Source organism: Myotis nattereri (genome assembly GCF_964212035.1).
Source record: "Myotis nattereri genome assembly, chromosome: 2".
In the NCBI taxonomy this organism is placed as follows: Eukaryota; Metazoa; Chordata; class Mammalia; order Chiroptera; family Vespertilionidae; genus Myotis; species Myotis nattereri.
Genome location: NC_138076.1, coordinates 9,560,367 through 9,588,282, shown reverse-complemented (window position 1 = coordinate 9,588,282; position 27,916 = coordinate 9,560,367). Strand labels below are relative to the sequence as shown.

Here is a 27,916-nt window from a genome sequence, read left to right as displayed (position 1 = left end):
TTGCAAATGACATGATACGGTACTTGCAAAATCCTAAAGACTCCATCAAAAAATTACTAGACCTAATAAATGAATTTGGCAATGTAGCAGGATACAAAATTATCGCCAAAAAATCTATGGCATTTTTATACGCCAATAGTGAACTTACAGAAAGAGAAATTTAAAAAACAATTCCATTTACCATTGCATCAAAAAAATTAAGATACCTAGGAATAAACTTAACTAAGGAGGTAAAAGACCTCTATCCAGAAAACTACAGGACATTGAAAAAAGAGATAGAGGAAGACATAAACAGATGGAAGAATATACCGTGTTCATGGATTGGTAGAATCAATATCATCAAAATGCTACCCAAAGCAATCTATAGATTCAATGCACTCCCCATTAAAATACCAACAGCATATTTCACAGATCTAGAAAGAACTCTCCAAAAATTCATCTGGAATAAAAAAAAAACCCAAAACCCGAATAGCTGCTGCGATCCTGAGAAAGAAGAACAAAGTAGGAGGGATCTCAATACCAGATATCAAGCTGTATTACAAATCCACTATTCTCAAAACTGCCTGGTACTGGCACAAGAACAGACATATAGACCAATGGAATAGAATAGAGAACCCAGAAATCAACCCAAACCACTATGCTCAATTAATATTTGACAAAGGAGGCAAGAGCATACAATGGAGTCAAGAGAGCCTCTTCAAAATGGTACTGGGAAATTTGGTTAGACACATCCAAAAAAATGAAACTAGACCACCAACTTACACCATACACAAAAATAAACTCAAAATGGATAAAGGACTTAAACATAAGAGGGGACATTGGGGGGATATGGACACATTTGTAATATCTTAATCAATAAAGGGGGGGGAAATAAAAAATAATGCCCTTATAAATTTTGCCACCTAGGGAATATATTTTTCATTTTTTATTTTAAATCATATATTGATTCTATAATTCTCTATAATTTCACATAAGCTGTGAACTTCATAATTTACTAGCACTTTCTACGATTATTATATTATTCACATTGAAATAAACAAACATAACATTGTTTCATTGGTCTTCTTGTAAAATAGTTCCTCATAAAATAGACTTAAATGTATGGAGGAGTTTGACACATTTTAAAATAGAAGTTTTTAATTTTAGAACAGCTTTAAATGTACAGAAAAGTTGCTTCCTATTATCAACATTTCATATTATTATGGTACATTTGTCACAATTAATGAACCAACAATGATGCATTATCAACTGAACTCTATATTTCATTCCAATTTTACCAAAGTATTAATCAGGGTTCTTTGGAGAACTGGAACCAATACGATGCATCTATATCCAGGTCTACAGCACATCTTTATCCTTACTTACAGACTTATATATATAGAGAGATACTTATAGACTAGAGGCCCAGTGCACGAAATTCATGCACTCCGGGGGTGGGGCAGATCCCTTAGCCCAGCCTGCCCCTCGGGGATATCCCACAGATGGCTCCTTAGCACTGACATGGAGTGGGGAGAGGTTCCCACCACAGCTGCTAGGCTCCCCATGCATGAGCCCCACTCCCCCTGTAGGAGGGCAGTGACCACCAGGGGGCAGCTCCTACATTAAAATCTGCCCCCTGTGGTCAGTGTGCCTCACAGCAACTGGTTCTTCCATTGTTTGGTCGATTTGCATATTAGCCTTTTATTATATAGGATAGCAAACACTTGTCTGGACAGACCTTCCCACCCAGACAGCACCGGGAGGGGGAAGGCCAGGCCCTTGCTCCCTGGAGGCCAGGAGAGGCTTGGGGAGCTGGTGCCAAGAGGCTGAGCGATCTTCAGCCAAAGCTCAGGTCATAGGAATGTGAAATCTGGCCTCTGGCAGCGGAAGGGGAACCACCTGCTCTCCCAGAGGTCAGGGTCCTGGGAAATGGGCGGTGGGCAGGGTGGGAAGCGGGCGGATGGGGGGGGGGGGAGGGAGCCCAGGTTTGGGAAGAGGCGGCGCTGGGGACCCAACCCGACCTCCGGCGAGGCCACGGCGCAGGGGTGGGGTGGGGGTCCTGAGTGCCTGGAGAGCCGACTCGCCCACGGGCCGCGCGGTCCCGGCCGCCCCTGGCCACGCAGCTAGAGGCTCGCGGTTCCCGGACGCGACTCGGCCGCCTGTGCGGGGTTAGCCGGGCGGGGGGCGCAGCGCTGGGCGGGCGGGCAGCCGAGGTCCCAGGGGCGCGGGGGCCGCGGGGGCCGCGGGGGACGCGGGGGGCGCGGGGGACGCGAGGGGCGCGGGGCCGCGGGGGGCCCGCCGCCTGCAGGGGCTCCGCGTGGGGTGTGGGCGCGCCGGGGCGCCCAGGCCTGGAGGCGCGGGGCCCGGCCCGGGACACGCGAGCGCAGGCCTGGGGCTGATCGTGATTGGGTGAGTCCTGATCTGGGAAGGGAAGTGGCTGAACGCTGGCGTGTGATGTTTGTGCAGTGTGATGTGTTTTCTGCCTGCAAAGCTGGAATCCATCTCTTCTGTTCCCGCATCCATTCATGACATTCTCGTGCTCACAGCACGCGGGCCGCCCAGGTGACATCGCTCACTGGCTCTCAGAAGCATCCATGACATCTGATTTGACTTCTGCAATCCCCAGCCCAGGTTGCTTCTAGCAGGTCCTGTGTTAAGTCAGAACAGCCTGGTTGTTTTACAGGGAGGGGCAGGTTGGCGAAGGCCAGTTCATTCCAGAAAGTCACCCTGCATTTCAGCCCATGTAGCATACAGGGCTCATTTCAGACAACCCTTCTTAACAGGAATGCACAATTGAAGCTGCGGTGGCTGTTGAAGACTTGAATTTCTGAAGGCACTGGTGTGTGGGCGATCAGGAGCAGCTTTTGCAAAGTAAAAGTAGATGATCCTGTCATTTCCTTGACAACTAGAATGGAGTGACTCACGGAGACTGGGACTCGGCCTTAACTTTGATACATCAACAAATTAATGCACTGGTTCAGTTGTTGCACTTCCCTTTACACCAAAAAGTAGGTCCTGTCTGCAAATGAACAGCCCTAAATGTACCCACTGAGCTGAATGTTTTCATCTCTAAATATAAGGAACTACCATAGAACTGTTCTGTGGCTACGTGGTATGTAATTAAAGCTTAAACGTTCCACCACATCAAGTTTTAAGGTTTGTAGGACGCATCCTGTAAGTTGTGTACATTTTTCTAGACTGTAGGGCTGATGTAGGAGTTGATCGTTCACAGGGAATTAAAGATGTTCCATATACTGCATGAAAGAACAGCACAATAATGCATGAGTGGAAGACAGAGAAACCAACGAAGCAAAACAAGACATAAAAAGAAAAAGAACGGTAAATGTTACAGATTCTGTTTTTATTTTTTTTTTAAATATATTTTGTTGATTCTTTATACAGAGAGGAAGGGAGAAAGATAGTTAGAAATATCGATGAGAGAGAAACATCAATCCGCTGCCTCCTGCACACCCCCAACTGGGGATGTGCCCTCAACAAAGGTACATGCCCTTGACCGGAATCGTACCTGGGACCCTTCAGTCCACAGGCTGATGCTCTATCCACTGAGCCAAACCGGTTAGGGACAGATTCTGTTTTTAGTTTACAATGTCAGTAACCTGTTTTTCCTGGAAAGACCAGCTCCATCCCTGTTGTCCTTATGACCTTGGGCAGTCATTCTCCTGAATTCTGTGGTCAAATGTATAAGCCATTACACTGAACCTGGAAGTTCAAGAAGTTCCACAGACGTCCAGAGACTTTGAAGACATGGGGAAGAGCAGAGGAGGAAGTTGGAGAAATGGTCTGAAAGTCGTTTCAAGGCATCCATTTTCTTGTAATCCCCACCCCCACCCCCATACCTGGCCAGCACGCCTGTCTTGGAGATAGATTACTTGGCCATAAAAAAAGAGAACTCTTACCATTTACAGATACATGGATGGCCCTAGAGGGTATTATGCTAAGTGAAATAAATCAGAGAAAAAGACAAATAACATATGACTTCACTTATATGTTTAATCTAAAGAGCAAAGTAAACAAACAAAAGAGAAACAGACTCGCAGATGCAGAGAACAAGCTGATGGTTGCCAGATGGGAGGTGGGTTGGAGGGCTGGGTGAGGAAGGTGAAGGGATTAAGAAGTACAAATTCATGGGTATTAGGTACAGCACAGGGAATATAGTCAATAATATTGTAATAAGTAGGTATGGTGCCAGGTGGGTACTTGAAATGTCAGGGGATCACTTTGTAAGGTATGTAAATGTCTAACCACTGTGCTGTACACCTGAAACTAATATAATACTGACAGTCAACTGTAATTGAAAAATTTCAAAGGTTTAAAGAAATAAAAACAAACAAAAAGAGAGATGCATACTAAGAAATGTTCTGGGAGGTGCAAGTTAGCAGGAACTGTTTTCCTAGGGTAGCATTTGCTAATAATAATAGCAGTGAGCAAGGTCAACCTGATCTCTCTATAAAGTGCAGCAATTTTCAACCTTTTCCATCTGATGGCACATAAACTAATTACTGAAATTCTGCAGCACAACAAAAAATATGTTTTTTGCTGATCTGACAATAAAATAAATATAATGTTGATTCCTTCACATTGGATGGCTATGTAGCATGTGTGTGCACATGTGTGGGTGTAGAGGGACATGGCAGGAGGGAGGGAGCAACTTTATACAAAAGGAAATTCTAAAAGTCTTAATGAATAAAATTATTACATTAGAAATACTTTTAATATTTTATTTTATTTTTCAGAAGAGGACTGTCAGAAGGATCTGGGAAAGACAATTTTTCTCTAAAAAGCAAAGATCTTTTACCTACACATTTTACAAGAAATGCGCAGAAAGCCATTGATAAATACACCTGGTAAGTATTAACCTATGAAACACTTCTGATTGCAAAACCAAAACATGCCCGTAATGAATATGGCAAGCAAAATCGGAGATTGGCCGTGAATTTCTAAAAGTAAACAAGCAGTTTTATTTTCAGAGAAAACTAAAATTAGTGAAGTGTTACATTGCATCAGTATTTTAAAATTGTGTGTGTTGTGAACTTGACAAATGTATTTAAAGAAAGAAAGAGGAAGTGGCTCAGAGAAGTAAAGCCAGTTTCCAGCCCAACCTCTTCCCAGGAAATATTATTTATGTTGCCTCTGTTTGTTCCTGCAGTGAGCCCCTGTCATCGTTTTCATCCAGTGGAAGCCCCACACCCACAGAAGCCCACAGCTCTTGGTCCAGGTCTGGGACGCAGAGTTCAACCTCGACCATGGGTGTATCTACCGAAAGGAGCTCCATTTGCTCATGGAGAGATGAAGTAGGTCTCAGAATACTTTGGATAATTGCATGGTTACAATGTGTGAACAGTGGCTTTCTTATTTTTTAAAATTGTTTTAATTTTTACAATACATTTTTATTGATTTCAGAGAGGAAGGGAGAGGGAGACAGAGATAGAAACATCATTGATGAGAGATAATCATTGATCAGCTGCCTCCTGCACACCCCCTACTGGGGCACAACCCTGGTATGTGCCCTTGACAGGAATCATACCCAGGACCCTTCAGTCTATAGGCTGATGCTCTATCCACTGAGCAAAACTGTTTTGGGCTCTCTCTCTCTCTCTCTCTCTCTCTCTCTCTCTCTCTCTCTTTCTCTCTCTCTACTTATTTCTCATGTTTTTATTGATTTGAGAGAGAGAGGAAAAGAGATGGAGAGAGAGAGAAACATCCATGAGAGAGAATTGATTGTCTACTGTCAGGGCCAGCCTGACAGGTTGAGCTGGGCTGAGGTAGGGAGGTGGGAATTGAGAAAAGACAGAGAGACAGGAAAGTGGGATTGGGAGGACTGCAGCTCATTCAAGGAAGTACAGCAAATTTATTAGCCACACAATGCTATTTATACACAAGACACTGAATATGAGGTCTGTCAAGAGGAATGTATTCTTTGTTGCTCTTAATCTCTAAGGGAGAGACACAGCAGAAGGACAAATTCTCGGTACAGCAAATCTCAGTAAATAGGTACAGACTTCTTGGTAAGCCATGAAAGGCTGTTCTCATTCTACAAAGGTTGCTCTCATTCTACTAATAACCGTCATCCAAACAAGTCTGGAAAAACTGTGTGGGTAGGATCCCAGGCTTGCTAGCCCCTTCAGGTGCAAGGACCTTGTCAGCTTACACCCGGTCCGCAACAGTCTACCACCTGCACGCCTCCTACTGGGGATGGAGCCTGCAACTAGGGCATGTGTTCTGACAGAGAATTGAACCAGTGCATAGAATGACACTCAACCAACTGAGCCAGACCAGCCAGGGCTACTTTCTTCTTATTATTTTTTAAAAATATATTTTTTTATTGATTTCAGAGAGGAAGGGAGAGGGAGAGAGAGATAGAAACATCAGTGATGATAGAGAATCATTGATCGGCTGCCTCCTGCACATCCCACGCTGGGGATCAAGCTCGCAACCTGGGCATGTAACCTTGACCAGAATCAAACCCAGGAGCCTTTAGTCTGCAGGCCAACGCTCTATCCAGTGAGCCAAACTGGCCAGGGTGCTTTCTTATTTTTAAAAATATCTTTTACCAATTTTAAAAGCATTACCTATTATACACATACATATAAAATCATTTCTATGTCACACGTAAAATCTTAAAAATACAGAACATATAAAGAAAAACAAAAATAACTTATATTCCCATAACTCAAAGTCTCAGCTATTAATAGTTTTGTTTTTTCTACTTCCTTCCCCTCCCTCTCGGTGTGTTACATTTAATTTTTTTATATGAGACTAGAGGCCTGGTGCACAAAATTCATGCACAGGAGGGGGGTTCCCCTCAGGCCAGCCTATACTCTCTCTAATCCGGGACCCCTCGGGCGATGTCCTGCTGGTTTAGGCCCAATCCTGGGGATCGGGCCTAAATCAGCAGTCACACATCCTTCTCACAATCCTGGAGCACTGGCTCCTAATCCCTCACCTGCCTGCCTCCCTGGTCACCCCTAACTGCCCCCCACTGCCAGCCATATTGCCGCCAACTGCCCCCTCCCTGCCGGCCTGGTTGCTCCAAACTGACCCCATGCTGGCCTGGTCACCCTTTACTGCCCCCCCTGCTGACCTGGTCACCTCTTAATGCCCCCTCTGCTGGCCTGATCGCCCCAAACTGCCTCCCCCTGCTGGCCTTGTCACCTCACGCAGCCTGCTAGTTCAGTTGTTTGGTCATCCCTCACTAACACCCCTGCTGGCCTGGTCGCCCAATGCAGCCTGCTGTTCAGTCGTTTGGTCATCCCTCACTAACCCCCCTGCCGGCATGGTCGCCCCACACAGCCTGGTGCTCAGTCGTTTGGACATTTCTCACTAACCCCCCTGCCGGCCTGGTCACCCCACGGAAGCTGCTGTTTAGTCACTTGGTTGTCCCTTAGTAACCCCCCTGCCGGGCTGGTCATAGGTAGCCATCTTGTGAGGGTGTGAGGGTTAATTTGCATACTACCTCTTTATTATATAGTATCTATGGCTGGAAATTCAGGACAGATGCTAACAGAAGAAACTCAAGTGGAAAATTTGGGTGAAGTAAAAATTTTAAAAATCGCCCTGGTTAGAGGATTTCTAAGCAGATGTTTTACTTTCACCTTCTAAGTGTTGTGGAAACTGTTAACTTTGACCTTCTCTTTGTCATTTTCGGGGGTGGGGTCTGGAGCCAGGCAAGCTTTTAGTCACAGCTCTGTTAGATGCTCTGCTGATTGCACAGCCTCCTGCCCCCGTAGCCCCTCAAGTGCCCCTGAGCATCCCGGACAAGGCCTTTTGTGAAGCCCTTGTGACTGGGAGCCTCCACTGTAGCCCGTGGGTGTTCTATCTCCTGCACTTTCTTGTTTTCTGTTTTTCTTTGCTCTCTTTAAAAGCAGTTCTCCACCTGCCCCTCTTCCTCCTACCATCTTACAGCGCGATTTGCAAAGTGTGGGAGGGGACGCTGGGAGGGAGTCAGCTCTGAGTCACTCAGGACCTCTTTAGAGATGTGCTCTCACTTCTGATAAGCAGCCCCACCTCATGCCCCAAGAAGTAGCAGAAAATATTGACTAGCATTCTATGAAAATCAAGCTGAGTAAACCATTTGGATCAGGTATGTCAGACTGAATATGCACTTTGTTGCCCTGAGCTGTGGATTAGATTTAAGGTGCACACATCCCTGGAAGAAAAGATAACCAGGCGTTTGCTCTGGACGCTGCCTGGTCAGTGTTGGTTCTCCTAATTCTGGTAAAGTTCACATTCTCCTCCTTGGACCTGAGGGCTGTAGGACTGTTGCCTCTCAACCGTCGAGAACACGCAGAAAGGCTGAAAGGTTTTCTTATCCACATTTCACTGTAGCCACAGCCCAAGAACCTCTTTAGGTCAAGCAGGAAAAATTAATACTCTGGCCTCACCCTGATAATCATGCCTCAGGATTATTTTTCATTGATTGAAAGAATGTGAATGGCCCTTTCTATAAAAGCCACTTTCCTTTTCAGTGGTATCATCAGAGAAAGAAATACTTTGAACTTTGCAGATGTGCTTAGATGTGGTCTCATATGAGTGGCATATGTCGGCATATTTATTTGTGTGTGTGTATATGTGTGTGTGTGTGTATATATATATATATATATATATATATATATATATATATGACTGGTTGACCATTTGACCAGTCGACCATTTAACTGGTTGCTATGACACATACTGACCATCAGAAGGCAGATGCTCAATGCAGGAACTGCCCCCTGCTGGTAAGTGCGCTCCCACTGTGGGAGCGCCGCTCAGCTGATGGGTGACCGATGCCGGGCTCATGGCTGGTGAGTGCAGCTGCAGCAGTTAGAGCCTCTCCCGCCTCTGCGGCAGAGCTACCAAGCAGAGACAGCGGCAGATGCTGCGGAGCCAGGGTGAGTGGGAGAGGCACAGCACCCACCCCAGGCTCGGACTCCTCCCTGCCTGCCTGCCGCTTCGTGTACTGCTGTATCCCTCAGGGGTTCCTGTGGGGATCAGGCCGAAACCAGCAGTCTGATATCCCCCGAGAGGTTCCAGATTGCAAGAGGGCGCAGGCCAGGCTGAGGCACGAATTCGTGCACTGGGCCTCTAGTGTATATATATATATATATATATATATATATATATATATATTTATTTATTTATTCACACATATGTGTGTGTGTGAGTGTGTATGTGTGTGTAAGTATCTAGATCAATATCTGTGTCAGTATGTATACCTATTACCTATACCTATCACTATATCTATGTAAAGATCTGAAATATGTCTCATAGCTCATATAGGTAGATGATCTCTACTTAATAGTTACAGAAATTGTGGGTCAGAGTGGGATGCAATTTATCAGAAGAGTAAAAATTGCAGTATTGGTGTGTCTGACCACAAAATCCACTTATTTCTATCTTGTCATAATGGGTGCTTTAAATATGTTAGCATCATGGATTATGAAGCCATTATGTCTACAACTTTTAGTCTTGTAACTAAATGTGCATTTCTGTTTTAGGAGTTTGACAAAGCCAGTGCACAGAAAGTACAGCAGTTATTCTGGGAGGTCGAGGAAATGTTATTCGAAGGGAAAGTGAGCCCACAGACCCAGAACCTCATGGCTGAATGCAGCGAGTGGGCGAGACGATCCATCCATCTGAGGTAGGAGGGTAATTCATCGTAACTCACCACAATGGGTTTTGGAACCGCCCACTCCGGACTTATTTAACACAATGAGTACATTTTGACTGAAACACTTGCCTGGTCAAAATATGTATCTAGAACACGTGCCCTTTACTGAGATGTTGCATCTTTTGGGATGGCGGCTGAGCAACTACTGAGACATCCCTATACTCAAGTGCATTTTAATTTCTGAGAAGCAGTTAGCTCATCCTCAGAACAAATACAAGAATTATAGGTCACCCTTTACTTCCATGTTCACTAGTATGTGAGCAACACGTGTGTGTCCTCAGTACTGAAAATAGGGCACAGCTTGGGGGTGGAAGAGGGACAAAGTAATTATTTGCTGAATGACTAGATAGATGAACCTTACCATTGCACCAAGATTCCTTATGTAGGAGGGATCACTTGTTGTTTTTATAGCAAAGATGGAGACTCTAGATTGGATATAAAGGGAAGTTTTTCTTCTTTTAACTACTCAGCCAAACTGCTTAGGGGGAAATCCATATAGGTTCTCCGAAGTTCCTCTGTATTGTGCCCAGGGAGGTAAATGAGAATATTCATACAGATATCAGCAGATCATCTGGTGATGTCCACTAGGTACCTTTAAAAAATTCTTGACTAGGTGGGTTTTTATCTTTTCTTTTTAGTCCTCTATAAGCCTCCGCCTCAGAGAACGCAATCGGTCCCTTAGCTATTACTTGCGGGCGCTGACTTTTCCCTAGAAAAGTCATTTGGGCAGCCTGCCAATATGTCAAAAATGTAAACCTCCTCCTGTCACAGTTAACTCACGTAGTTAAGATAAAAAATGGAAAGGAGGGTAGAAGAAGAAACGATTGCAAGGAACATAAGCCAAGTCTACATATTCAAAGATTCCTATTCATTACGTAGATCTCAGTTAACATTTATAGAGAACCTCTGTGTGCTTGCATTACTCTCAATCAGTGTTTTCAATCTTTTCTGCTGGGGGTCTTATTCCAGCATCTAGAAGGGTTCAGGAATCTGGAGAAGGGCTGTGGCATAAATTAATCAAGAGTCCAGAGACGAAACATAATTTTGGAAGGCAATTTGGGGAGCCAGAGAAAACTTAGCTAAAGGAACTAAGTTCTCCTGAATCTCCGGACCCCTTGCTTTTTATTAACACAATTTGTCCTAAGGCAAAGTAGATAATACACATCAAAGGGTAAGGTTTGGTATACAGAATCCATGGTCAGATTGGAGGAACTGCTTTCGGCTGTTCTGGTGTTTGGCCAGTAGGAGGCAGTAACATGTAGATTGAAATGCCCTCAGCTGTCTGGCAGCAAGTAATCATTTATGCATCCTTTTCAGGTTTGGGGAAATGCCCTTAGACATTTCTAACAGGCAATAACACATGTGATTCAGCCCTTGCTGAATCCCCAAGTGCCACCAACGTTTTGATGAAATTCTTGCATTCATGACATGCTGGAATTAGCTTCCAGCACTTTTCCATCTCATGGCACATGTGAACTAATTACTAAAATTCTGTGGCACACCAAAAATATATATTTTTCTGATATGACAATAAAAATAAGTGTAATTTTGAATCATTCACAACCAATGGCTATTGTTGTGCTGGCTATTGTCATTTTTTTATTTGACAATCTAAGGGAAAAGAAGTCAGTGTCCCTGTCTAAACAGGCAGGTATGACATGTTTTAAAAATTCATGTGGCAAAATATATATATATATTTCTTGATGTGCCACAGAATTTTAATAATTAGTTTATGTGTGCCAGTAGACGAAAACTGTTTAAAACCAGTGCCCTAGATGTAAGGATCTGATAGACTTTATCTCCAGGTGACTGTTATCATTCTGTCTTGCCTAGACAATCAAACATATTGAGTCAGAGGCTTAGACGCCTGAGAACTTGGCCTCAAGTCTGTCAGTGGCAAGAACAGTCTGGCCTCTCCCTGAAAGCCTGTGGTTTTCTGTGATGCCAGGATACTTCCCATGTGCCAGTATGTTCCTTAAAATAGTATTTTACATGACTTTTATGTTGCAAAACATTTTACCTTTTCCAATAAAAATATGAATAGCTTTCTCTTTTTTTAAACCTTGCAGAGTATTAGGAAGACAGATCATCCTGCCAACCGGTTAAGGGGTCCACCACTTCCAGGGCAGCGAGCCTCGCTCTGCAGGTCACGAATACTCCCCGGATGCTCGTGAACACAGCAGCCACATCAGGCAGTAAGTTCTTACAAACTGGTTCCAAAAGGTAGTTTTAATGGCATTTTAATTACACTTTTTCATGTCTGTCTCAGCCGTGAGCCTCGGCTCCACCACTTTATATGTTTAAATTTCACTGAAGGGCAGTGATCACCAAAGCCCCGCAGAAGCAATTCTTGCCCCATAAGGGTGTCTCCAGCACAGAAGTTCTCCCACTGTAGACACAGCTGACTCTCACAGCCAATTGGTCTGGAGGTCAATTCCTCCCAGTGATACTTACAACAATCAAGGCTTAACTACAACAAGACTGTGCACAAAGCCCACAAAGGGGTCCACCAAGAGTGTCCACCTCAGGTAATTGGGGAGGCTGAGCCACTGAGCCCTACAGGACACCTAGCACACAAAGCCACTCTATCAACACAGGGAAGCATAAAAAATGTGGAGACAAAGAAACAGGATGCAAATGACAGAAATGGAGGAAAGCAAACTGCTGGATATAGAGTTCAAAACCACACTTTTAAGGTTTTTCAAGAACTTTCTAGAAACCGCCGATAAATTTAGTAAGTTTAAGGAGCTTCTGGGACAGCTTCAAGCATACCAACATCTGAATTATAGGGGTGCCAGAAGAAGAGAGAGAGCAAGATATTGAAAACCTATTGGAAGAAATAATGATAGAAAACTTCCCCTACCTGGTGAAAGAAATAGACATACAAGTCCAGAAAGTGCAGAGAACCCCAAACAAAAGGAATCCAGAGAGGACCACACCAAGACACATCATAATTAAAATGCCAAGAGCAAAAGACAAAGAGAGAATCCTAAGAGCAGCAAGGGAAAGACAGTCAGCTACCTACAAGGGAGTTCCCATACAACTGTCAGCTGATTTCTCAACAGAAACTTTGCAGGCCAGAAGGGAGTGGTAAGAAATATTCAAAGTGATGAATGCCAAGAACCTACAACCAACATTACTTTATCCAGCAAAGCTATCATTCAGAATTGAAGGTCAGGTAAAGAGCTTCACAGATAAGGAAAAGCTAAAGGAGTTCATCACCACCTAACCAGTATTATATGAAATGCTGAAAGGTATCCTTTAAGAAGAGGAAGAAGAAGAAAAAGGTAAAGATACAAATTATGAACAACAAATACACATCTTTCAACAAGTGAATCTAAAAATCAAGTGAATAAATAATCTGATGAACAGAATAAACTGGTGATTATAGTAGAATCAGGGACATAGAAAGGGAGTGGACTGACTAATCTTGGTGGAGAAAGGGGTGTGGGGGATGCGGGAAGAGAATGGACAAAAACCATGAACCTATGGATAAGGACAGTGGGGGGGAGGGAGGATGGGAGCCAGGTGGAGGGGAGCTATGGGGGGAAAAAAGAGGAACAACTGTAATAATCTGAACAATAAAGATTTAATTAACAAAAAAAAGGAGGGTATATGCTAATTTACTGCCCCAGCCTCAAAGATGGCAGCGCCCACAAGCAATAAGGAAGGAATATGATAATTGAATGCCTCACCCTCAAAGGTGGTGGTGCCCATAGCCAATAAGGAGGAAATATGCTAATTGACCGCCATACCCTCAAAGATGGCAGAGTCCACAGCCAATAAGGAGGGAATATTCTAATTGACTGCCACGCCCTCAAAATGGTGGCGCCCACAGCCACAGGATGGCAGCGCCCAGTCCCGTCAGCCCCACCGGGGCGCCTGCCTCCAGAGTCCTCCAGTCCCCTCAGCCTCCTAGCAACCCAGGGCCGGCCCAAGGCGCAGGCAAGCCTTGGCTGTCGGCTGCCCAGCCACCCAGGGCTGCCGAAGGTTCAGGTAACCAGGGCCGGCAGAGGCTTGCGCTGCCGGCAGTGGCAGCAGCAGAGCTGTGATAGGGGCATTGCCTCCCCCTGATCGCCAGGTCGCCTCCCGCCCCTGAGGGCTTCCAGACTGTGAGAGGGGGCAGGCTGGGCTGAGGGGGCCCCCCTCCAGTGCATGAATTTTCATGCACCGGGACTCTAGTAGAGTAATAATCATGCTAATTTAAATATTATTTTTTAACCAAAGGGATTAGTTCTGATATTATAAAATTATGGGAATTTTTCTTGCTTCAGTATATAATCTCTACTTTTCTGCCTAATACTGAAATGATAGGCATTCATTATGTATGTGTGGAGAAGTATCATATCAGCCCATAGCACCATGGGTCTCTGCTCTCTATAGCAAGGTCCAAGGCCATAGCAAGCTCATGGTAACTCAAGAACAAATATTTTCTGCAAACAGTGAATTCTAAGTACCTATATTAGATAACATTATTAATAATATTGTATTTTCTGTTGACACAGGAAGAAGAAAAGAGAAAGAGAAACTGAAAGTCGCTGAGGCTAAATCTCTGAAGGTACTCATTTCCCGTATTAACACTGATCTAGTGCGTGTTCCCCCGTCCAGAAGTTTTGCATCTCAAAGCATCTCCCTGGCTTCTGATCTTAATGCCCCCAGGTAATGTTTTCCCCCTAGTCTCTCTCTTTCCTTCAGTTTTTATACCTTTGGCTTCAGTTTGCCAAGATTACTATTCTAGCCTAACTGGTTTGGCTCAGTGGATAGAGTGTTGACCTTCGGACTGAAAAATCCCAGGTTCAATTCCAGTCAAGGGCATGTACCTTGGTGGCTGGCATATCCCCAGTAGGAGGTGTGCAGGAGGCAGCTGATTTATGTTTCTCTCTTATCAATGTTTCTAACTCTATATCCCTCTACCTTTCTCTCTGTAAAAATTCAATAAAATACATTTGTTAAAAAAAAGATTAGTATTCTATTAAACTTTATTATCAAGATATCCGGTCTGTTTGTTAATAAGACTAATTTTTAAAATACTTATTTCATGGAGTTTAATAGAATCACTGTATTCTTTAATAGAGTGGGGACACTCAGATTTGAAACTTTCCATCAGCTTTGAGCTGTAGCACTGTTTCCATATTTTTGAGGACAAAAAATGCTTGCCCCAATATTTCTAGCCAATTTACAGGTTACAAATATTCTCATCTCCTCCCACCAAAGTGATAAAAGAATCAGTCAGTGAATATACATTGGGTTCATCCAACATTATTGAGTTTGTGTGAAGTGAACTGTATTAGGTGTTTTGAAGAGATATGTAGATGAAGAAAGCATAGTCCCTGACCTAGAAAAACAAAAAGTATGAAACAAGTCAGATGCAATACATTCTGCGGATGATGTGCAAAAGCAATGTGTCTTAGGAGAATAAAGGAGTAGGAAGTCTGCATGGGACATTTCAGGCCCATCAAAGGCACAGAGGAAGGTAAGATGGGGCATGTTTAGGGAACAGTGATTGGACTTCGGGTTAGAGCAGCGGTTCTCAACCTTTGGGTCGTGACCCCTTTGGCGGTCGATTGACCGTTTCACAGGGGTCGCCTAAGACCATCCTGCATATCAGATATTTACAGTATGAATCATAACAGTAGCAACATTACAGTTATGAAGTAGCTACGAAAATAATTTTATGTTTGGGTCACAACATGAGGAACTGTATTTAAAGGGCCAGAAGGTTGAGAACCACTGGGTTAGAGGATGGGATACTGGGACCCGCAGAGTCATTGTGGCAAGACCAGAGCATTTGGAATCAAGAGACCTATAGGGGGGATTATATTGGATGTGTTGATTGAACTTTTCTAAACTTTAGGTTCCCAATCTATAGAATGAGGATAGTAATATGTTGTCCAAAGGATTGTGGTGAGGGCAATATCGTGTCACTATGACAGTCACTAACACAGAACCTTGCAACTGTCTCAGTAAATTTTTGTTGAATTGCATTCTTACTCAAAGACCTAGTGGAAAGCGAAGCTTATTCATGGGAGACCTTCGGTAGTACTAAGGAACTGGGATTTTATGTGTCGCACAGCCCATCTTGTGTAGAGGGGAGCAGAGAAAAGGGGTTTGAGAGGGCTCCTGGTCTCAAGCTACATATAATTTATTGGCAGGAGTCCAGCCATGCCACACGCACAGGCACACACACAAGATGAGGCAAACTAGTAGGTAGCAGAGTGACTGAGAGGTTGAGATTTGGGTATAGACTACAAGTTTGGAGCCTGACATCATGATTTATTAGCTTTGTGATCTTGAATCAGCCCCTTTCCTTCAAAACTGGTTTTGTTATCTATGAGAATTAAAGGAGACAAGTCATTGTGTGGCATAGAGTAGGCACTCAATAAGTGTTAGTTCTATTATTGTAATCAGATGCTAATTATATGTATCATATCATATTATGTTATATTACATTTCATTATATTATAATAGTTCCATGTCCTTTAGCTCATAAATGATGTAGGGTTCAAAGGAAAAACAGCATACCCTTCACAAAGTAGAGCAAGCATGTCAAACTCATGGCCCGTGGGCCGCATGCTACCCACAACGAATATTTTTGCAGCCCATCCAATATAACGGCATCGAAGAAACATTTTAATAAAAATTTCATAACTTAAGTTTTATAATATTCTGTCATACATAATTACTAATAATGAACTACAGTGTTTGCTAATGACTGATTACTATAATTGTGTTGCATTCATTTCCCTTACAATCCTTATATGCAAGCACATCATTTCTCTCCACTAATACTAGCAGCAAATATTATAGCAGCCAATTGCCACTTCTTTAGTCTTGTACTGACTTGTTTGGTGTGTGCAACAGGAAATATCTCACTTTTGGAGAACAAGAAAATAGGTTTATTTGCGTTACACTTATTAATTTGTGCAGTTATTCAGTGTCTGATAAGTTAATGTTCAAGAAAAAATATTAACTTTTAATAAATGTTCTATTATTTTATGTTAACGATTACTCGTTTATTTCAGCCCTTTGTATTCACTATGTCTTTATCAACATAAGCCTATGTTTCCATGAAAATGAAAGCTTTTCTTTTTTTTTTTTTGCAGCCCACATAAACTTAAACCTTGTTTATTTGGCCCGTGTTAGCCTTTGAATTTGACATGCTTGAAGTAGAGTAAGACCTGAACTGAATCTTAAACAATAGCCAAGATTTGGTAAGCTGAAAAGAAAGGGGAGGGTACTCAAGGCAGAGGCAAAAATATGCCCTAGCCCAGGAGCAAGTCTACGGAACGCCTTTGTGAGCCTGAAAGGACACAGGCCTGAACAGGGCATACAGGTCGGTGAGTACTGGTTAGAAACAGGAATACCTAACAGGATCGCTTTATTCTCCAGTGTGCAGGCTTTACAATAAGTCTGATTTGCTTTTGTTGTTGGAGTTGCTATGAGTTTGTTGTAAGTTTTGGTCTCTTGAAACTGCTCTGACAGGTTCAACATCATCTCCCACTTTGCATAGTAAAATATGCAGCGTGAATTACATAGAAGCGAACAGTGGATAACAACATGGAACCGTTAAACATCAGGCAGAAGAAATAAACTTGGGAAATAGGAACATTGCGCAAATGTTCCCATTTCCCAAGTTTATTTATTTTACCTGATGATATCTAAGCAGTTATTTACAAATTTTTTGTGATTTTTAATAGTTTTAAGAAATGTTTGCTACATCTATTTTGAGGTTCTTTTCTGGATAAATGCTGAAAGAAAATACATGGACAACACAGGTAAAAATACAAATAAATACTAATAGAACTTATTTTGAAATAGTCAAAGTATCTAGTGGTAATTGTAACAGGTCTTCATTTATTCCTCTAACATTTCTTTGTACATTTATCCAACATGAGGAAAATGTGATTGTAGTTGCTAATTCTATTCTTGACCCAGAATAGAATTCTAGTGTCAGATACCTGGTTCCTCTAGGTCTAAATATTATTTTGAATCTTAGTTGGACATATTAAGGAATTGGAATAAAGAATTGATTATTGAGCCCTTAATTCATGCTTTCACCAATGTTGTCTAATGTCATTCCCATAATAATTCTATGAAGTAAGTGTCATTATTCCCAATTTAGAGATCAGGAAATTAAAACTCCACAGTAATCTTCCCATGATCACCAACCAGGAAGCAGTTGGAACTGGGATTTAAATTTAAGCCTTTGGGTCTGGGGCTGGGAGTTTTCCAGGCACCATGCTGCTCCCAGGAAGCAGAGGGGGAAGCTGTGAAGGACAAGGGAGGGGAGGTCCAGAGCAAGCTGGCCGGTCAGGAGCTGGGGCCCCTTTGCTCTGCTTCTCCTGGTGCGCTCTGCACCTGCCTCCCCCTGGGGTGCCCTGGAGGCTGCGTTCCCTGGCTGTCTTGCCCAGAACCTGTCCGCTGTGGGCGCTCAGAGATTAGAGAACATGAGGTGTGGTGCTGCTTTTCTCCCGGCTGCCAGGTCACGGTGTGTTGGTGGCATTTCTCCAGGCAGCAACCCTTGTCGCTCCAGGCCCAAGTGTGGGCATGTGTCCCCACTGTGATAAGCCTTGGGGAATTAAGCTGTTCCTTGTTAATTTCACTCCCCACCTCTTTACAAACTCTAGTTTCTTCATGGAATGTTCCTCCCATTAGCCAGTCTGAATGTGCCATTGCTTCCTGTGGATTCCTAGCAGGCAGTCATGGTGGCAGTGGCTATGGATGCTTTTTAATTTTTATTGCTTTTACTTTCCTCAGATCCATCGCTTCTCCAACAATTTTTATAGTGATTTGAATGGTGTGATGACAATTCAAGCAAAACCACTTCAGCAGAGACCGACCCATTTTGCAGACAGGACGCAGTACGTATGAGAAATAACCACCCAGCCTCCTCCCTGTGCTGCGCACACGTGAACACCCGGACTGTGGAGGGCGTGAGAGAATGAGAATCACACTCAGGGCAGGTCACTGCCAGTGTGTGAGGATAGAAACATGCTATTCAAATATCGACCACAGAAGGATTACTGTTAGGTTGGGGCAGATAAGAAAAAGAGGCCCAGACAGCATGGTTCAGTGGTTGAGCTTTGACCTATGAACCAAGAGGTGACAGTTCTATTCCCGGTCAAGGCACATTGCCCAGGTTGTGGGCTCCGTTCCCAGTAGGGAACGTGCAGGAGGCAGTTGATCAATGATTCTCTCTCATCATTTTTTTTTTTTTTGCAGTTGTATAACTTTATTCGACCATCAGCATTAGTTCTCGTCCACGTTCACGGTCTGCAGACCTGCAGAAGGAGAGGAGGCGTCACCTTTCACCCCATGCCCTTCCCAGCGGCATTAGTTCTCGTCCACGTTCACAGTCTGCAGACTTTTGAAAGTGGTGACAGGCACGTAGGTGACCAATGTGTACAGCTTGTTTGGTGAGTCTTCATCCTCATTACGTTTTTTGGACAAACGTACCCGGATACGATATGGGACATTCCTTATTCCTTTGGCCCAGACAGCTTTGTTGAGCCTGGTGTCAATGCGCACGTCTGGAGTCCCCATCTCCTTCAAGGCAAATTTCCGGATCTCCTTGAGTGCCCGAGGGGCACGCTTCTTGAAACCCATGCCGTGGATGCGCTTGTGGATGTTGATGGTGTACTCCCTGGTCACCACCTCGTTGATGGCAGAGTGGCCCTTCTTCTTCTCGCCACACTTCTTGGTGGGAGCCATCGCGCCCGGCCTCTCTCATCACTGATGTTTCTCTCTCTCTCTCTCTCTCTCTCTCTCTCTCTCTCTCTCTCTCTCTCTCCATCTCCCTTCCTCTCTGAAATCAACAAAAATATATTTAAAAAAAGAAAAAGGGAATGCAGCAGTGAATTCTTAATCTTACGGGGTATAATGTTTGATCATAAACAATAAGAAACTTAGATCTTTTCTCTCTGTTGTAATTAACTTGATTTCCCTTCCCCAGGAATGAACAAGAGGACAAATCACTGAGTGTTGGGGCTAGGAGCGTTTCTGCGGCCCGCCACCGTCTGGGACGAATCTCAGACTCCTGCCGACTACAGACTCCTGCAAAGAAAACACCGGTACACAGGAGGCTGCCTTCTCTCCCTTCGGACTCACAGCGAATGAAAACCCCCAAAGTGGACAGTGAGGAGGTGCTTAGGGGAACAAGACTGTAAGTCCTGCTTCTCTCATGGTAAACAAAAGTCACCGAGGACAGAGGCCCTTGTCACTTAGGGCTCATGGATTATTCTAGACAAAGCATCCTCTGTCAAACTTATGTGGACACTTTTCTAAGTTGTTTATGCATTTGAATATTGACATGAATGTTTAACATTTGAATATTTGGCATGAATTTTGTTTCAGCAGTATTTACAGCGATTCTTAGCTGTATTTACAACTTATTGGCACCCCCATTGTGTTGTCTCGCTTTGGGGACACTACCTGGACCATCATGCCACAGGCTTTCTGCAGCAAGGGAGGGAGTTATTACAGGTCCCCCTGCACCTGGCCGGTGTGACTCAGTGGTTGAGCATCGACCCATATACAAAGAGGTCGCAGGTTTGATCCCCAGTCAGGGCACATGCTCCTATTTCAGGCTGATCCCCAGCGGGGAGGCATGCAGGAGGCAGCAGATCGTTGTTGATGCATTGATGTTTCGCTCTCTCTCTCCCTTCTTCCATCTCTGCAAATCAATAAAAACATATTTTAAAAAAATAAAAAGTAAAGGTCCCCCTGCGGGAGGTGGATGGTGGAAGCACTGGCCTGTGCTTAGCCAGTAATTGGACTCTTTCAAGATGGGTTTATAGCGCCACTTCCAGCTTTTTCACAGGTCAGTGTGTCTTGCACAGTTTGGAGCTGAAATTCCCAGATCTAGGTGGGTCTGTCCTGTTAATTCTTTCAGGACCCTTCTCCCTCCTGCGTTCTCACTGAGATTGCCTGGGACCCATTCCTCACCCACACCGGGGCCAAGAGCATGTGACTGGTTCACTCCTCTTCCTCCCAGCTTGCCTGGGCTCCACTATCAAAACCTTTCGTATTTCCTATGAAAGTGAGTTTGGACACTTCCAACTGTACATTCCCTTTTACTTCAGGCCCCTCCCTTTCTGCAGACATGTGTTTTCCAATATTGCCATGCTCAAGGCCCTTTTATACTTCCAACTATTCCAAACCTATGGAATTTTAATATTCCAAAAATATACTGTGCAACTTATGTACCTTTTTTTATCTGTTATTTACACATTAAAGAATAAGATTATTTTGTCCTGTCAAAAACCAATGTTTGTCTTTTTTTCTAATACTAACATGATCTTACTATGGTAGAATGTAGTACTTTTTACATACTTTTCTTTTTTGATATATTTTTTATTGATTATTACTTAACATTATTCATATTTTCCATATTATTAGATATTTTCAAAATCACAATTTTAATGACTAGAATGTAATCATGTGGGTATGTGTAATTTATTATTTCTTTATTATTGAGGTTTTTTTTTTGTCTATATGTTCATTATTGTAATGTGCAGTGTCATTGTATGTAAATCTAAATAAGGATTTCTTCAAATTGCTTCCTGGTGATGTAGTCCTAGAGCTAAAGACATCAGGTCAAAGGTTGTAGATATTTTTAAGGCCCTTGAACATTTTTTCAAAGTTTGTTCCAGAATGGTTCTACCAATTGATAGGCTCACTGATAAGACAGGAGACTATCTTTTCCATTCAGCTGCAAAACTTTGGGTAGTATGTGTATTTTAAGACTTGATAGGTCAAAAACGGTCCTATATTAATTTTCACAACTTTATTATTCATGAATAAATGAATTGTAATCTGTTTCTAGAATAGCCATCTGTAGTCTTGTGCATGACCCAGGCAATTTATTTTTCATTTTAATATCTTATATGGAAAGCCTCCTATTATGATTACTCTTTTGTTTTTTATGAAAATTTACTCTCCTATACTGACAAATAACTATACAATATTGTCAAATTTTTTCAAAAGCTTTACATTGGACTTCATAGCCTTAAATTTGTTGAAAATGTAGGAATAACTGACATTTTTACGATATTTAGTTTACCCATTAGAAAACATATTTGCCTCCCCATTTTTATGATGATTCATAAAGTTTTGTGGTTTTCTGAATCTAGCCCCTGCACATTTATAATTAATTTTTTTCTTCTTTTAAAAAATATATTTTTATTGATTTCAGAGAGGAAGGGAAAGGGAGAGAGAGATAGAAACATCAATGATGAGAGATAATCATTGATCAGCTGCCTCCTGCACGCCCCCAACTGGGGATCCTGCCTGCAACCTAGGCATGTGCTCTGACTGGGAATCGAACCGTGACCTCCTGGTTCATAGGTGGACGCTCAACCACCGAGCCCTGCCAGGTGGGCTTAATTTTGTTCTTTTATTGATCACTCTATTCCCTGAATTTCTACAGTGCTTTTATTCAGAACCATGTGCCATAACATGTTGTTATATAAATTGCCTTGCATTGTACTCTAATTATGTATGTGTTTTCATAACATGTAAATTCTGTAAGGGTCAGAACTAGATGTTCCATTACGTCTCTGTTCTGCCCTGTGGCTAGAATAGCTGGTAACTCAGTCAATACAGGCTGACGGCAATTGCTCAGGAGAAAGTGACAGAGCTAGCTGGTGCCAGGCCCCTCCCCACATTTGTCTTCCTGAACTCAGCTCATTTCTCTTGGAAGGCAGACTGTGATGAAGAGCTCACATCAGGAGCTGTGTAAGGTCTGTCCTCTGTCTTGACTCCCGGATGCTCAGTTAGGTGTTGTTGTGTTCACAGGCAAACTGGCATGGACCACATGTCCTCCCCACCAGTCCACACCGCACGGAGAAGGTTACGCCCCATAGGCCCCAAGCCTTCTGAGCAGAAGGTGGCAGTTCCTGGATCTCGGCCTGTCTCTGTAAGACACATTCCATTATATTAAAGGGCACCGTTCAAACAAACAAACAAACAAACAACATATAATCTTGGTACTTTGCAGTGAAATCATTAACATAAAATGTCTCCATAATCTGCTTCCTGAAAATAAGTGGCCTGTGAGAGTTTACAGGGGCTGGCAGGGTTTGTTCACTATTTTGTGAAATAAAAACAAGGCTTAAGCTAAATGAGGGAGTGTATCTGTCCGGGACATACCTGGTGGTCAGGATGGTGTGCAGAAAATAGCATGAAGGTGAGGTAGGAGACAGGCAGATGTGTGTTGGAATCCTGCCACCCAGTCTCTGTGTGATTTGGTCTAAAGGAACCTCTCTGAGCCTCAATTTTGTCATCTATCAAAGGGCAATAATAATTGCTACCTCAAAAAATTGTTATAGGGATTCAATGGATGTAAAGATGTTAAATAACGACTGGCATAAATGAGGAGCTCAGTCACATACCCCTGCCCTTTTTATCAGCTCTCATTTTTCCCGCTAACTTTCCTATGTTTACTGCCATGTAGAAGCAGTCCCTTCTTCAGCCAAGCTCAGCTCAGCCCTGCAATTGGGAAAGGTCGGGGGAAGCTGTGCTGCTGGCAACAGGCACAACCATATTTCATAATGACCACACGCTCTGCTATGACACAAGTAGCTTGTGTCTATTTTGTAGAACACAGAAGCACCCAGGTTGTGGCAACATAAAGCTTAGGGAGAGAACAAACGCTGAGGCAATGTTTTCTCTTGCATTCCCTGTGCCTCCCTGGGCATAGCCATGGACCCATTCCCAGGAGGTCAGAGTGGCAACGCTTTAATATTTAAGTTTAGACTATTGAGGCTGAGCGTGAAATCACAAAAGAAGGCAAATAACACCTTAAAAAGAGTCAGATGCTTCACAACTGCAGAACTACATTTTTATTACAGTTTAATACTAAGAATTGCATGTAGTAAAGGTTTTCAACCCATATTTACCAATTAGGACATTACTATTTTATTAGGTTAAATAACACAATTCCATAATCAAAACATTTTTATATTTATGCTTAGTAGATCTTATGATTAACAACATATAAATAAGTTTTCAAGTAAGTGAATAAATGAATGACTACAGGAGTAAAGCATATATAGATTTTTTTTGTTTTTTTTTAAGGTTTGAATTTTATTTAAACAATAACATATTATCTCTCATTTAGTACAGAGGAAGGCATGCACAAAACCATGTTTTAAGTGCAATACCCGATAGTGTAGAACGATCACCTCTTCGAGGAAGATCTCTGACTATGGAACAGTTTTCAAGGCCCAGCACAACCCATACGTTCCGAGTAGGTTCTCTGTTAACTATACTTTGCTTTTATTTTTGTTTTAATTAAAATGTTTGGGTGACATTGGCTAATAGGACCATACAGGTTTCAAGTGTACATTTCCATATGCATGATCTGTATACTGCATTGTGTTAACTATACTTTGGTTTTAAAAAATATCCACCCCATGCCCTGGCTGGAGTGGCTCAGTTAATTGAATCTTGTCCCATGTACCAAAAAGTCACTAGTTCAATTCCAGGTCAGGGCACATGCCTGGGCTCAATCCCCAGAAAGGGATGTGCAGGAGGCAGCTGATCGATGTTTCTCTCCCTGTCCCTTCCTGTCTCTCTAAAAACAATAAAAACATATGTAAAAAATATCCAACTCAAGTGCCCATCAGTAGACAAGTGGATAAAGAATTTGTGCCATATACACATACATACATACAATGGAGTATTCATCATAAAAAAGAATGAAATTTTACCATTTGTCACAGCATGGAAATAAGTCAGTTAGAGATAGACAAATATCATATAATTTCACTTACATGTGGAATCTAAATAACAAAATAAATAAGCAAAATAGAAACAGGCCCATAGGTACAGAGAACAGATTGATGGTTGCTAGAGTGGAGGGGGGATTGAGAAGTACAGATTGGTAGTTACAGAATAGTCATGGGGTTGTAAGTGCAGCATAGGGAATCTAGTCAATAATATTGTAACATCTGTTGATGGTGCCAGGTGGGGACTGGAAATATCAGGGAAACACTTTGTAGAGTATGATTATCTAACCACTATGCTGTACACCTGAAATCTAAACAAAATAATATTGAATGTAAAAAATATGTACTTTTTGACTAAATGTCAAACAAGGAAAAAAGTATCTGAAACAATAGAACTCATCCTTCTAACTCATCCTAAAACTCATCCTTTATTTTTCTTCTAACAGTCAGACACCCCTTGAAAAGGTTCATTAACCCTGATGGAGTTTGCTGGTCACACCTGGGCAGGTCAAGGTTTGCTGACAGGTCAGTGTTCTCCGTGGATAAATAAAATGATGTAATGTGTGAAACTGTAAGTTTTGGAAAAGAAGCTGAAGATTGCTCCCTGGATGGGACAGTTGTGGACCCGTCAGAGGAAATACCAAGGGTTTGTGGGCTACACCAGACCTCAGAAACCTCTATAAAGAGCAAAACTGCACAGGCAAGCTGTGGTTGTAAAGAGGAAAATGCCCAAATGCTTTTTAATCAACTTAGGATCTCACCCTCAAAAAAAAGGGAAAAGGCTGCCTTGTGAGTCCTATGGGAAATTAGTGTCTCCTTCAGCTGTGGAGGTTCATGCTTTTCTCCTAAATAAAACCCTAATGCTAGATTCTCTTTGAAGATCTAATGATAAAAATGCCTAGTAAAATACACACATTCTAATTATTTATGTAGAGTTTTACAGATGAGTGTGCTCTTCGAAGAATAAAGTTTCTCATCTGAATTCAAGCCAATGATGTTTTAATTTTCAAACTATGACCAACATTTTTTTTCAAAGGCAAAAGATTGATCAAAATGAACTTTTATTGTTGCAAAATACGTTTTCATCTTTAACTGCCCCTGATCACAAACTCACCATTGCTACTGCTTACATGTATGATAGGATAATATCGAATTTGTGAAATCATTCAAACACAGTCAAGGGTAGAGAAAAATAAAGCACATGGTCAAATCATCATAGGCAAGGTGACATTTGGAAAAGAACGTTACAGGAGTCTAAATATGTGGACACTGGCTCCTAAGGGAACCAAGTAGTGCTTGTTCTGTGTCACACACGTGCTTCCGTTATGACCAACATTTTTATTCAGGGAGGCCACGTGGCACTGTCATGAAACCCTGGAATCAAGGTTTCTTGTTCTTTTTTTAAGACCTTTTTATTGATTTCAGAGGGAGAAGGAGAGAGAGAGAGAGAAACATCGATGATGAGAGAACGATTCACTGATCATGCCCCACACTGGGGATTGAGCCCACAAACTGGGAATATGTCCTGACTGGTAATCAAACCGAGACCTCCTGGTTCAGAGGGCGATGCTCCCCCACTGAGCCGCGCCTGCTGGGCTCAGATGCTTGGGTTCCAGCCTGGCTCCGCCCCCACCAGCCCAGCAATCCGTGGGCTGTCTCAGTCTCTCCCTGGGCCTCCGTTTCTTCTCTATAACCTGCTGGCTGATAAAGTAATTATTGGAAACGTGTATGGAAAGGACCTAGCTAGATGCCGGAAAGACACTGTTTGCTGTAAGTGTTCATAGTAGAAATTATGACCATTTGTATTACAGATCATCGGGCATATAAAGGATAATTGCCCGTTTAAGGGAAACACTTCATATATTATAATTTTAAAATAAATTCAGCAAAATTTAAGCATTGGAACAACACAGGTTTGTCAGTGCTTGCCTTCTATAGTTCTGTAGCAGAGTCATGTCAAAGATCCTTTAGCCCTTTGAGATTGTTCTCCAATGCTTCATAGCTCCAGGCTGCTGTACCTTGCCATTGCTTTTTTTTCTTATACATTCCCTGGCGCTATTCGCTATCATCATCAGTGACAATAGTTCTTTCTCTAAGAGACATTATCAAGTATTGCTTTTAACAGAATCATAGATGGTCAAGCAGAATTAGACACCCAAGTTTGTTTATTAATAAATTACAATGTACTAACTGCTCACTCTGTGCCTAGTTCTGCGCTAAAGGCAGAGATTCAAACATCAAGGACATTTTGGTCCGAGCCTGAAGGGACATTCAGGCTAATGGGGAGATGGAAAGGGCTGTGGGAGTGGCGAGCGGGGCCACCCGGCTGGATATGCAGGTGGGCAAAGGGGCAGAGAACTTTCCTGGAGGAGGCATGAGGCACTGAATTGGGAGGAACACCCTAGGGTATGTGCGAGAGAAAGGAGTGAAGGCTGATACCTAGGATTCTGTGGGTGATGCTGAAAGAGGGAACTTGAGGAGTTTTGATGAATTGTTTTGGAGAGGTTGACTACAGCATGCTGAGTGGATGTCAGCTAGTTTGTTGGGCACACGAGAGTGAGGTTAGGAGATGGAACTGGGCTCTGAATTTGCTGTAACTCCGCGCTCTTGATGTTTCACCAAATCTAAGTCAGTGTGGGCTCTTCTCAGAAACGTGTGACAATTATTACTGATGGTCAGAGTCCCTTTTTCATTTCTGTAGAAGGAAATGAGGGTGCATCAAGAGAGACGTTTGTCTAATTCTAAGGATTTATTTTATTTTTTTCTCTGACAAGCAAGCACATGGTCTCTTTCTTACCTTTGCTTCCAAGTCGGAAAGCATCTGGCGCTATTAACTTACCAACGTATTGTTTTTGTGGCTGGAAAAAAAAAGAGAGGTAGAGCTGATGGGGTGTCCCCAGTAGCAGGAAGGCAGGTGACTTTGCTTCTACAACCGTGGGGCTGACAGAGCTCCCTACTCAACTGCCTGGGCCTTGGGACCCACCTCTGGGGAGAAGATCCCTGCACCCCACTTGCCTGGAAGGACACATGGCCGGCCCCGAGGCTTGGTGGGGACGAACACATTTCCTTCTTCTCAACCCCAGATGGCAGTTTTTGCATGTGACTGTTTCCTGGTGTGTGTGAAAGTGACATTAAATACCTTTTTTTCTTTTTGAAAAAAATACCATCTGCATGGACTATATAAAACAACGCTTTTGAGAGCTGGAATTTTTAACATTTTAATGAGAATTACTTTTGTTTGGTGTTTCAGGTTCATAGTATCCACCCAGGTCTTTTCAGAGGACAACTCCGACTTTAAGAAAGAGATTCCAAGTGGCATCTTGATGTTGCTTCCCCAGAATTGCAGCCTTTGCTGGGCCACCCAGCGCCTCTGCGACCACTTGTCACTTGAAAAACAGAAGAACAAGCATTATAGTATGTGTCTGTTAGCACAGCAGTCTGCGATATTGGACTGTCTGAGAGAAATGCAGACAAATAAACAACTTAATTGTGAACACTTTGCATTGTAAACACAATACAAGTCAAGCTTATCAGT

At 42.8% G+C, this 27,916-nt stretch overlaps 2 protein-coding genes and 1 pseudogene across 3 annotated transcripts in view; 1 reads left to right on the top strand and 2 right to left on the bottom strand.

The window, feature by feature from the left end:
- The window catches only part of LOC308512628 (coagulation factor XI-like), a gene marked incomplete at both ends in the record, with an annotated part of 328,656 nt that overhangs the window by 194,352 nt on the left and 106,388 nt on the right, over window positions 1-27,916 (bottom strand).
- On the top strand, window positions 12-27,768 carry LOC308511473 (protein FAM149A-like; annotated as a pseudogene). The gene is made up of 12 exons: window positions 12-19; window positions 4,734-4,844; window positions 5,147-5,291; window positions 9,480-9,622; window positions 11,722-11,847; window positions 14,036-14,063; window positions 18,410-18,513; window positions 19,605-19,814; window positions 22,448-22,568; window positions 23,772-23,900; window positions 24,828-24,906; window positions 27,632-27,768. The product of its transcript is annotated as a protein FAM149A-like (transcript).
- On the bottom strand, window positions 18,881-20,037 carry LOC308514072 (large ribosomal subunit protein eL31-like). Its single transcript, XM_081084116.1, has one exon. The coding sequence runs from the start codon at window positions 19,361-19,363 to the stop codon at window positions 18,986-18,988; it is 378 nt and encodes a 125-aa protein (XP_080940242.1). The 5' UTR covers window positions 19,364-20,037; the 3' UTR covers window positions 18,881-18,985.